The sequence below is a fragment of the Stegostoma tigrinum genome, unplaced genomic scaffold (genome assembly GCF_030684315.1).
Source record: "Stegostoma tigrinum isolate sSteTig4 unplaced genomic scaffold, sSteTig4.hap1 scaffold_425, whole genome shotgun sequence".
Classification (NCBI taxonomy): Eukaryota; Metazoa; Chordata; class Chondrichthyes; order Orectolobiformes; family Stegostomatidae; genus Stegostoma; species Stegostoma tigrinum.
The window spans coordinates 30,060-42,500 of record NW_026728353.1 but is presented as its reverse complement, the minus strand read 5'-3'; the positions used below and the strand labels follow the sequence as shown (position 1 = coordinate 42,500).

Below are 12,441 nucleotides of genomic sequence, written 5' to 3'. Positions count from 1 at the left end.
CTCCGACAGCACCCACTCAATCAGCACTGACCCTCCGACAGCGCCCGCTCCCTCAGCACTGACCCTCCGACAGCGCCCGCTCCCTCGGCACTGACCCTCCGACAGCGCCAGCTCCCTCAGCACTGACCCTCTGACAGTGCCCGTTCCCTTCAGCACTGACCCTCCGACAGCGCCCGCTCCCTCAGCACTGACCCTCTGACAGTGCCCGTTCCCTTCAGCACTGATCCTCCGACAGCGCCCGCTCCCTTCAGCACTGACCCTCCGACAGCACCCGCTCCCTCAGCACTGACCCTCCGACAGCGTCCGCTCCCTCAGCACTGACCCTCCGACAGCGCCCGCTCCCTCAGCACTGACCCTCCGACAGCGCCCACTCCCTCGGCACTGACCCTCCGACAGCGTCCGCTCCCTCAGCACTGACCCTCCGACAGCGCCTGCTCCCTCAGCACTGACCCTCCGACAGCGCCCGCTCCCTCGGCACTGACCCTCCGACAGCGTCCGCTCCCTCGGCACTGACCCTCCGACAGCGCCGGCTCCCTCAGCACTGACCCTCTGACAGTGCCCGTTCCCTTCAGCACTGATCCTCCGACAGCGCCCGCTCCCTTCAGCACTGACCCTCCGACAGCACCCGCTCAATCAGCACTGACCCTCCGACAGCGTCCGCTCCCTCAGCACTGACCCTCCGACAGCGTCCGCTCCCTCAGCACTGACCCTCCGACAGCGTCCGCTCCCTCAGCACTGACCCTCCGACAGCGCCCGCTCCCTCAGCACTGACCCTCCGACAGCGTCCGCTCCCTCAGCACTGACCCTCCGACAGCGCCCGCTCCCTCAGCACTGACCCTCCGACAGCGTCCGCTCCCTCAGCACTGACCCTCCGACAGCGCCCGCTCCCTCAGCACTGACCCTCCGACAGCGTCCGCTCCCTCAGCACTGACCCTCCGACAGCGCCCGCTCCCTCGGCACTGACCCTCCGACAGCGTCCGCTCCCTCAGCACTGACCCTCCGACAGCGCCCGCTCCCTCGGCACTGACCCTCCGACAGCGCCCGCTCCCTCAGCACTGACCCTCCGACAGCGCCCGCTCCCTCGGCACTGACCCTCCGACAGCGCCGGCTCCCTCAGCACTGACCCTCTGACAGTGCCCGTTCCCTTCAGCACTGACCCTCCGACAGCGCCCGCTCCCTCAGCACTGACCCTCTGACAGTGCCCGTTCCCTTCAGCACTGATCCTCCGACAGCGCCCGCTCCCTTCAGCACTGACCCTCCGACAGCACCCACTCAATCAGCACTGACCCTCCGACAGCGCCCGCTCCCTCAGCACTGACCCTCCGACAGCGCCCGCTCCCTCGGCACTGACCCTCCGACAGCGCCAGCTCCCTCAGCACTGACCCTCTGACAGTGCCCGTTCCCTTCAGCACTGACCCTCCGACAGCGCCCGCTCCCTCAGCACTGACCCTCTGACAGTGCCCGTTCCCTTCAGCACTGATCCTCCGACAGCGCCCGCTCCCTTCAGCACTGACCCTCCGACAGCGCCCGCTCCCTCAGCACTGACCCTCTGACAGTGCCCGTTCCCTTCAGCACTGATCCTCCGACAGCGCCCGCTCCCTTCAGCACTGACCCTCCGACAGCACCCGCTCCCTCAGCACTGACCCTCCGACAGCGTCCGCTCCCTCAGCACTGACCCTCCGACAGCGCCTGCTCCCTCAGCACTGACCCTCCGACAGCGCCCGCTCCCTCGGCACTGACCCTCCGACAGCGTCCGCTCCCTCAGCACTGACCCTCCGACAGCGCCTGCTCCCTCAGCACTGACCCTCCGACAGCGCCCGCTCCCTCGGCACTGACCCTCCGACAGCGTCCGCTCCCTCGGCACTGACCCTCCGACAGCGCCGGCTCCCTCAGCACTGACCCTCTGACAGTGCCCGTTCCCTTCAGCACTGATCCTCCGACAGCGCCCGCTCCCTTCAGCACTGACCCTCCGACAGCACCCGCTCAATCAGCACTGACCCTCCGACAGCGTCCGCTCCCTCAGCACTGACCCTCCGACAGCGTCCGCTCCCTCAGCACTGACCCTCCGACAGCGTCCGCTCCCTCAGCACTGACCCTCCGACAGCGCCCGCTCCCTCAGCACTGACCCTCCGACAGCGTCCGCTCCCTCAGCACTGACCGTCCGACAGCGCCCGCTCCCTCAGCACTGACCCTCCGACAGCGCCCGCTCCCTTGGCACTGACCCTCCGACAGCGCCGGCTCCCTCGGCACTGACCCTCTGACAGTGCCCGTTCCCTTCAGCACTGACCCTCCGACAGCGCCCGCTCCCTCAGCACTGACCCTCTGACAGTGCCCGTTCCCTTCAGCACTGATCCTCCGACAGCGCCCGCTCCCTTCAGCACTGACCCTCCGACAGCACCCACTCAATCAGCACTGACCCTCCGACAGCGCCCGCTCCCTCAGCACTGACCCTCCGACAGCGCCCGCTCCCTCGGCACTGACCCTCCGACAGCGCCCGCTCCCTTGGCACTGACCCTCCGACAGCGTCTGCTCCCTCAGCACTGACCCTCCGACAGCGCCCGCTCCCTCGGCACTGAACCTCCGAGAGCCTCCGCTCCCTCAGCACTGACCCTCCGACAGCGTCCGCTCCCTCGGCACTGACCCTCCGACAGCGCACGCTCCCTCAGCACTGACCCTCCGACATCGCCTGCTCCCTCAGCGCTGACCCCCCGACAGACCCCGCTCCCTCAGCGCCAACCCTCTGACAGCGCCCGCTCCCTCGGCACTGACCCTCCAGAAAATGCCTTCTCCCTCAGCACTGCCCCTCCGACACCGCCCGCTCCATCACCCTCCACAGAGCCCGCTCCCTCAGCACTGACCCTCCGACACCGCCCGCTCCATCGCCCTCCACAGTGCCCGCTTCCTCAGCACTGACCCTCCACAGTGCCCGCTCCCTCAGCACTGCCCCTCCGACACCGCCCGCTCCATCACCCTCCACAGAGCCCGCTCCCTCAGCACTGACCCTCCGACACCGCCCACTCCATCGCCCTCCACAGTGCCTGCTTCCTCAGCACTGACCCTCCACAGTGCCCGCTCCCCCAGCACTGACCCTCCGACAGCGCCCGCTCCCTCAGCACTGACCCTCCGACAGCACCCGCTCCCTCAACACTGACCCTCCAACAGTGCCTGCTACCTCACACTCCGACAATGCCCGCTCCCTCGGTGCTGACCCGAGGAAAGGGTGTGCTGCCCCGTCACTCTATACCTCTTCATCCTCCGTCCGTCTATCCCCCCGTCACTCTATCCTTCTCTGTCTCCCTGTCACCCTATCCCTCTCTATCCTCCATTACTCTATCCCTCTCTATCCCTGTCACTCTATCCCTCTCATCTCCCCGTCACTTTATCCCTCTCAGTCTCCCCGTCACTCTATCTCTCTCTATTCCCCTCTCACTCTATCCCTCTCTTATCCCCATCACTCTATCCTTCTCTGTCTCCCCGTCACTCTAACCCTCTCTATTCCCCTGTCACTCTATCCCTCTCAGTCTCCCGTCACTTTATCCCTCTCTATCCCCCGGTTACTCTATCCTTCTCTGTCTCCCCGTCATTCTAACCCTCTCTGTCCCCCCGTCACTCTATCCCTCTCTATTCCACGTCACTCTATCCCTCTCTATTCCACGTCACTCTATCCCTCTCTGTCCCCCCTTCACTCGATCTCGCTCTATCCACCCGTCACTCTATCCGTCTCTGTCTCCACGTCACTCTATCCCTCTCTTTCCCTCTGTCCCTCTATCCTTCTCAGTCTCCCCGTCACTCTATCCCCAGTCACTCCATCCCTCTCTGTCTCCACGTCACTCTATCCCTCTCTATCCCTCTGTCCCTCTATCCCTCTCAGTCTCCCCATCACTCTGTCCCTCTCTATTCCCCCATCACTCTATCTCTCTCTATCCACCCGTCACTCTATCCCTCTCTATCTCCCTGTCACTCTGTCCCTCTCTTTCCCTCTGTCCCTCTATCCCTCTCAGTCTCCCCGTCACTCTATCCCCAGTCACTCTATCCCTCTCCGTCTCCACGTCACTCTATCCCTCTCTATCCCTCTGTCCCTCTAAGTCTCCCCGTCACTCTATCCCCAGTCACTCCATCCCTCTCTGTCTCCACGTCACTCTATCCCTCTCTATCCCTCTGTCCCTCTATCCCTCTCAGTCTCCCCATCACTCTGTCCCTCTCTATTCCCCCATCACTCTATCTCTCTCTATCCACCTGTCACTCTATCCCTCTCTATCTCCCTGTCACTCTGTCCCTCTCACTGACTCCTCTCTCTCTCTTCCGCATTTTCTCGCTCACTCTCCCTGTCTGTCCCCCTTACAGTCTGTCTCTCTCGCTGTCCGTGTTCTCTCACTCGTTCCCCCTCTGCGTGTTGCTTCCCCTTCTCTCTCTCTCTCTCTCCGTCTTGCTGTCGCAGTCCAGTCTGTCCTGCCACTTCCCATCCCCTCCAGGTGCGGCCATGCCCCCTTGAGACCTCGCGCTGGGCTGCAGCGTCTCAGCGGCACCCCCCCGACCTTGGGCGGTAGGCGCGGTGCCCAGAGCTCAGCGCAGGCGGGCTCACCTTCGCTGTAGAGGATAACGGAGATGATGGCGCACACCGCGGCGATGGTCAGCGATCCGATTGCCACCTTCTTCCAGGGGCTGCCGCACAACATCTGCCAGTAGGTCCCTGCGGAGACACAGGGGGCAGGTCAGTCCGAGAGCGTGGTGAGCGCGCCCGCCCTTCCCGGAGCCTGGGAATGTTCCGATCCCAGGGTACGCACAATCCCGGAGCGCTCCGGGGGAGGAACAGGAAGAACAGCGTTCGACACCTTCCCCACATCTAACACTCCCAGGGACAGGGGGATAGATACAGGGTAAAGCTCCCTCTACACCGTCCCCATATCAAACACTCCCAGGGACAGGGGGATAGATACAGGGTAAAGCTCCCTCTACACCGTCCCCATATAAAACACTCCCAGGGACAGGGGGATAGATACAGGGTAAAGCTCCCTCCACACTGCCCACACCCATCAAACACTCCCAGGGACAGGGGGTTAGATACAGGGTAAAGCTTCCTCTACACAGTCTCTCCCATCAAACGCTCCCAGGGAGTTAGATACAGGGGCGATTCCCCTCTCTAACAGGTAAACCGTTTTGGATATTGTTGTGGGGAGTTGGTAGTTGGTGGAGGGGGGCAGTGGATTGGCAGGAATAGGCTCTCAGGCGAGTAGATCAGCAGCGAGCCGGGCCTGCAGACCCACAAGTGGCTCCTGGCCGTTGAAGCGAGGTGCGAGCGAGCACTGGTGGTGGGGGAGGGGAGTGGGGGTCGGAGTCCCCGCGTGTCAGGGCGCCACGGAGGCATGCAGAGGGTTTCAGGGTCCAACCGAGTCAGTACAGGGAGTTAGGGAAGCGGGAACTCCATGCCGGTAATCTGTGAGTCACCCCCTATGCTGGCGAAGGGAAGGGATAAGCAGCACGGGGCAGAGGAGCGCGCGGTTCAGGAGCTGAGGGTGAGGATGGTACGAGAGGGACAGGGCAGGGGTGGCGGACGGGGGTGGGGATCGGTTGCTGGGCCAGGAACCAGCCTCCTCGCAGGGAGCGGCAGGGGACTGGGAACCAGGGCAGGGAGGTCAGCGAGCGGAGGGATTGAGGTGGAGGTGGAAGGGGTGTAGTGGGTAGGTTAGGGCCAGGGAAATCAGAAAGGAAGGACGTGTAAGTTGGGGGGGGTGTGGGGTGGAGGGGGCACGGAGACAGCTGAAGGAATGCAGAAGCGTGTCATAGGTCAGGCAGACGAGCCTTCAAGCACGGGTCAGCTCACGGGACGACGATTTTGCGGCCCCCTGACTGGGTGAGTTGGGGGGGGGGTGCTTGGCCCACAGATGGTGTCGGGAGGGTGGGTGGGGGGGGCGGTGGCAGGACGGGCTGCCCAACTGGGCAGGGGCGGTTGCGTGGTTTCAGGCGAGACGGGGAGAGGGAGGCAGCGAGCAGAGGTGGAGGACCCGTGTCGCCCATCGAGGGAGGAGGGTCTCTCCGTCCCCAGAGGCTCGGGGCGGTGGGGGGGGAGTGGTGAGCTCATTCACTGAGGCGACGGCGAGAAGGGGTCAGGGGGTGACCTCAAAAGTGAGGTGGGCGTGCTCGCTCTGGCAGGATTGTGCCGCAGGAAGCCTCCTCGCTGCCGAGAGACTGAGGAACAACCGCTTGAGGAGATCGTGGAAAGGTGCAATCAAAGCAGAGTTGGCGTGACTTCCTCAAAATTGACTCGGTCTCCCCGGACGTGGCGGAGTGCACCCAAGCGATGAAGCCACCCCCCCCCCCCCAGGTCCAGTGAGGCCCCCCACCCGCTAGGGAGGGTGCAGGGGGGAGGAGGGAGCCGGTGCCAGGAGGCAGCGAACACAGGCGGGGATCCCACGCCACAGGGCATTCACCCCGGGGGGAAAGATACGGAGGTCCGCGCGGAGGTCGAGAGAGAAGCGGTGTTGGAGCGGCGCGGAGCCGGGTAAGCCCCTAGGGCCCGACGGTATCTCACCTGGGTTGTCGGGGGAGGCAAGAGAGGAGGTTGCTGGGACGCCTGACCAAGACCTTGGCATCCTCGCTAGCTACTGGAAAGAGGTCGCCAGAGGACCAGCTAAAGCTGTCCCTCTGGTCAAGAAGGGAAACGGGGGCGGGGGGGGGGGGGGTGCAATCCAGGAAACCACAGGCCGGTGAGTCTCACATCAGTGGTCGGGAAGCTACTCGAGAAAATTCTTATCACTATCGTATGCGTATTTGGAAAAGCATAGCCTAATTAGGGACAGGCAGTGTGGCTTTGTGTGGCTGAATTTTTCGAGATCGATGAGGGTGGAGCAGTGGATACAGTCTACGTGGATATTAGGAAAGCATGCGACAGGGTCCCTCACAGTAGACTCATCCAGAAGCATAGTGAGTTGGCCGCATGGATTCAGAACTGGCTTGGACGGAGAAGGCGAAGAGTAGTGGTGGAAGGGTGTTTTTCTCGCGAGTTTTGAGAAGATTTGTAGCTCAGGGTTGAGGTTCTGGATGTGAGTTTGCTCGCTGAGCTGGAAGGTTAGTTTTCAGACGTTCCGTCACCATTCTAGGTAACATCATCAGCGAGCCCCCGATGAAGCGCTGGTGTTATGTTCCGCTTTCTATTTGTCTGGCTGGGTTTCCTTGGGTTGGTGATGTCATTTCCTGCGTTGGCGATGTCATTTCCTGTTCTTTTTCTCAGGGGATGGTCGATTGGCTCCAAATCAACGTGCTTGTTGATGGAGTTCCGGTTGGAATGCCATGCTTCTAGGAATTCTCGTGCGTGTCTCTGTTTGGCTTGTCCTAGGATGGATGTGTTGTCCCAATCAAAGTGGTGTCCTTCCTCATCTGTATGTAAGGATACGAGTGATAGTGGGTCATGTCGTTTTGTGGCTAGTTGATGTTCATGTATCCTGGTGGCTAGCTTCCTGCCAGTTTGTCCAATGTAGGACAAGCCAAACAGAGACACGCACGAGAATTCCTAGAAGCATGGCATTCCAACCGGAACTCCATCAACAAACACATTGATGTGGAGCCCATCTACCATCCTCTGAGAAAAAGAACAGAAAATGACATCGCTAACGCAGGAAATGACATCACCAACCCAAGGAAACCGAACCAGATAAATAGAAAGCGGGACATAACACCAGCACTTCATCGGGGGCTCACTGATGATGTTACCTAGAATGGTGACGGAACGTCTGAAAACTAACCTTCCAGCTCAGCGAGCAAACTCACATCCAGGGTGTTTTTCTGGCTGGAGGTCGGTGACTAGGCGGTGATCTGCACTGGGACCTCTACTATTTGTGATATCTATCAATGACTTGGTTGAAAATGTAAATGGCGTGGGCTGGTGAGTTTGCAGACCATACAAAAATCTGGTGTAGCTGTGGATAGCGTCGAAGGCTGTCAAAGGACACAGGGGGATTTCGATCAGTTGGGGGAGATAGCGGCGGAGAAGTATCACAAGGAATTTAGTAAGGGTGAGGTGCTGCATTTTGGGAGATCAAATATTAAGGAAACGTTTATGGTTAATGACAGGGCTCTGAATGGCACTGAGGTACAGAGTGATCTTGGGGTTCGGGTCCATAGATCCCTGAAAGCGAGTAGGCAGGGTGGGAAAGCAGGTGTTTGGTCTTTATTGGTCAGGGAACTGAGCACAAGAGTCAGGGCATTATGTCCCAAGTTTATAAGACTGTGGTCTGGCCACACTATGGAGTTTTGCGTTCAGTTCTGGTCGCCACATTACAGGAAGGAGAGGGAGCAGGAAGGGTTTACCAGGATGCTGCCTGGATTAGAGGGGATGCGCTCTCAGGAGAAGCCAGGAGAAACTCGCGGGGTGTTTTCTCCGGAGCAGTGAAGGCTGACAGGAGACAGAATTCCATAAAATTCTGAGGTAGGGTTGACGGTTCAGAATCTTTTTTTCCCAGAGTTGAAATGCCTAATACTAAGGGGGAATGAGCATTCAAGGTGAGAGTGGGAGAGTTCAAAGGAGATGAGAGGGGCAAGTTTTATTCACAGAGAGTGCTAGGGGTCTGGAACACACTGCCAGGGGATGGTGGTGGGGGAAGATGCGACAGGGCATTTAAGGGGCTTTTAGATAAGCAAATAAATACGCAAGGATTGGAAGGATAGGGAACAAGGGCAGGGGGATGCAATCTATTTAATTTGGAGTCCTGTTCGGCGCAACATTGCGGGCCGAACGACCCGTTTCTGTTCAGTACTGTTCTCTGTTCTAAACGGTCCCAGGGACAGGGACAGCACAGGGTGAGATACAGGGTAAAGCCTCCTCTACACTGTACCCACAACAAAGACACCCAGGGACAACACGGGGTTAGATACAGGGTAAAGCTTCCTCTACACCAACACACCATCAAACACTCCCAGGGACAGGGGTTTAGATACAGAGTAAAGGCTACTCTACACTGCCCACCCCCCGCATCAAACACTTCCAGGGACAGGGGCTTCGATGCATAGTAAAGCTCCATCTACACCGACCCCCGCATCAAACACTCCCAGGGACAGGGGCTTCGATACATAGTAAAGCTCCCTCTACACCAACCCCCGCATCAAACACTCCCAGGGACAGGGGCTTCGATACATAGTAAAGCTCCCTCTACACCGACCCCCGCATCAAACACTCCCAGGGACATCATGGGGTGAGGTACAGAGTAAAGGTCTCTCTACACCGCTGCCCCCCATTACACACTCCCAGGCACAGGGGCTTCGATACACAGTAAAGCTCCCTCTACACTGTCCTTTACTCTGTATCTAACCCCCTGTCCCTACACTGTCCCCACCCCCATCAAACACTCCCAGGGACAGGGGCTTTGATATGCAGTAAAGCTTCCTCTACACTATTTCCCCCCACATCAAACACTGCCAGGGATAGGGGCTAGATACAGAGTAAAGCTCCCTCCACTGTTGTTCCATGCCCCCCCCCCCCCCCCCCCCACCATCAAACACTCCCAGAAACAGCATGGGTTTAGATACAGAGTAAAGCTCCCTTTACACTGTTCCCGCCAATAAACACTCCCGGGGACAGCATGGGGTTAGATACAGAGTAAAGCTCCCTCTACAACGTTCCCCAACCTCCTCCCCATCAAACACGCCCGGTGACAGGGGACAGCAAGTCTAGCTCCACACTGCCTCCTCCTGGCGGCGCGGGCTGTGCACCTTCATCCGACTCGGTCGGCGAGGTCGCGGTGTCCTCCGCGCTGGTCTCATCATCCTCCCAGCGCGACCTGTGCCTCCTCTCGTCCCACGTCAGTGGGCCCCTCGGCCGCGCCTCGTCCTCCAGTGAGCTGTCCTCGTCCCTCCGCTGGTACCAGTCCTCCTCCTCCTCGTCCGCCATGCGGCAGGACGTCCGCTCCCCTCGCGGTGGGGCAGGGGGGGGAGAGCCCCAGCTCCGCCCTCTCCGGGTGGCTCGCGATCTGGCTCCGGGGAGCGCTTCCCCGCCCCCACCTCTAGAAACCGGCCCGCATCCTCCGCGCCGGGCTCCCGCCCGCAATCCTTCCCCCTGTCTCCGGTGAGCCGAAATCCGTTCTCTGTCGCCCCACTGCGCAGACGGTTATCACTTCCGATTCATCGACAGCTGGCGGGGAGGGCGGGGGTGTGGTTGGGGTTGAATTTCAGGGGCGGCTGATGAATTACGAAGCGTCCATTCCCGAGGGCGCCGCTGCGGACCGGTCGCTTGCTCCTGCTGTTGTCGCGTAGGCCCAGTCGCCGAAGGTTTCCAGAGACGGCAGCCCTCCGTCTTCCGCCAGCCAGCTCTCTCTCTCTCTCTCCCAAATCGTTCTCCTGCCCCGTGCGTGCGGAAACGAGAATGGACGGTCTGCGTCTGCGCTCCCCCCTCAATTCACCACTGTTTTGGCCACTGAGTACGCCTGGTGGGATCGATTAACCTTGGCGCTGAGCGCAGTTGAATGTCCCCGTGTTCTTCCCGGATCGCCCGAAGGAATTTCCAACGTAGGGCGGGACCGATTGTTGGGCATACAGATGAAGTGTCGCACTGTCGCACTGGCAGCAGAAGTGTTTCGATCATCCGCTTCCCAGCTCAGCTAATACTTTCTGAGCCTGTGGAATCATTCAGCGGGCGGACAATTATTCATTGCTCGCTGAGTCGTCGAGTCAGAAGAGTTCGGTAGCGCCCAAGGACAGGTTCAGCGAAGGGGTCAAAACTCGAGTAAATTCAATGCGGACACAAAGTCGGGCAGTCAGAAGTGAGGCCGTTCAATGGATTACTTTGAGATTATTCGAGATCAGTGAGGGATATGAAACACTTACTGAGCAGAGGCTGTTAAAGACAGTTAATACTGAGGATATAGATCGGCAATATTCTAGAGTCCATACATCAAGGGCGAAATATTTAGGCTGCAGACAAATTGGGGGGGAATAAAATTTGTAATGCGCCAATTCCGACAAATTTCAAAGCATTTTTTCAATCCGAAACATGAATTATTAAGTATGGTTGCCGAATCTGATTGGGATTGGGAACGATCGGGTTATTCCTGCCAACTCCTGGCCTGAGTTGAGATAGATTAACTGCGATTTTGGTAGCCTGAACCGGCTATTTTATCCAGGCCGCCCTAGCGCCAAACAGAATGGTGCATGCTAATCCGGACCCCAAATCTGTAGTTTACTTAGGAATTGATGTGGAAGGGGGGTTATTATTTGTCAACAATTAGAGAAAACCGTTTGCTGTCGCTACTCAATGTTAAACTGGGTGAACCAACGCAGATTTCAGTTAAGTTAACTGCCCAGCAAGAACAAATGCCAAGCGGTTTACTGCAATTTCCAAAATACAAAACAAAGACTTTGACCAACTCAATCCGAGAGATGTGGAGGCGATTACTGAGATGCACTGACACTGACTACTGGTAGGAATAATATTTACGCAGTTAAGGATAGTTACTAACAACTGAGCGACGCAAAGTTATTTTGTGTGAACTGCTGTGTTATTAACAATTATTTAGTGAGCATTTACTGAGATGAGACCTATTCTTCGGTTAACTTTTAAATTAATTAATAATAGTTACTTCAAAAACATTTACTGGAGCTTTTCTTAAAATTAAGCTATCTACCAACACTTAATGACTTAGAATTTATGACTATATACTGAGTAATCTATAACTAACCAGTCAATACTCACTAAGTTATGGATAACATAACAAACTATTCTTGTGCAGCTACTGACAATTTGAACGTTCAGAATTCTCTAATTTATTCAGCGAACAATTTCAGTTCATCCGAACAATTGAAGCAAATATTAGCTAAGTTACTGATCACTCACAGATATTTACCAACCTAACAATAAATTAATGAACCTAAGTTATTTTAATTATTCAGTGAACATGTTACAAGTAAATTTGTGAACGTTCACGGAGATACTTAAAAAAAGAACTTTACCTGGCAATTGTCTAATGAATATTTAAGTTATTGATGAATATCTAACTCGTGAACATTTAACAAGAATAAAATTCAATTGATTGCCTTGAATTTAACAAATATCCAGTCACTTCTTGTTAACGAAATGAACCTTAACGAGTTTATCGATATCTTAAGGAACGTTAACGGAATTATTTAACAAGTTGTTGGTAACTTAAAGCAGATTTGCCGAGCTGTTGGTAATTCATTGAACATTCACAGTGTTATTAAGAATGAGTTATTGACAATTGTGAAAAAATTATTGCAAATCATGTCATGAAGATTTCCAAAGTTATTGATAATTTAGCAAACATTTAAGTTATCGATCTTTGTTCATTGAATTTTAACAAGTTATTCGCAATGAAATGAACATACAAGCTATTGATAATTTAATAAACATTAAACGGGCTATAGAGAATTACTGAATGAACGCTGAAATTGTTGAGAATTTAATGAATCTAAATAACTTATCGATCAGTGACTGAGTCT

General features: G+C 56.7%; 1 protein-coding gene across 1 annotated transcript in view; it reads right to left on the bottom strand.

Annotated features, from left to right (window-relative positions):
• LOC125450184 (CD209 antigen-like protein C) overlaps positions 1–10,096 on the bottom strand; it is a 21,582-nt gene extending 11,486 nt beyond the window's left edge. The window contains exons 1-2 of the mRNA XM_048526203.2: positions 9,703–10,096; positions 4,583–4,690 (exon numbers count right to left, since the gene is read on the bottom strand). Coding sequence (XP_048382160.2) covers positions 4,583–4,690; positions 9,703–9,880 — 286 coding nt within the window. The 5' untranslated portion in view covers positions 9,881–10,096. The remainder of the gene's footprint in view (positions 1–4,582; positions 4,691–9,702) is intronic.
• Between the last annotated feature and the right edge of the window lie 2,345 nt (positions 10,097–12,441).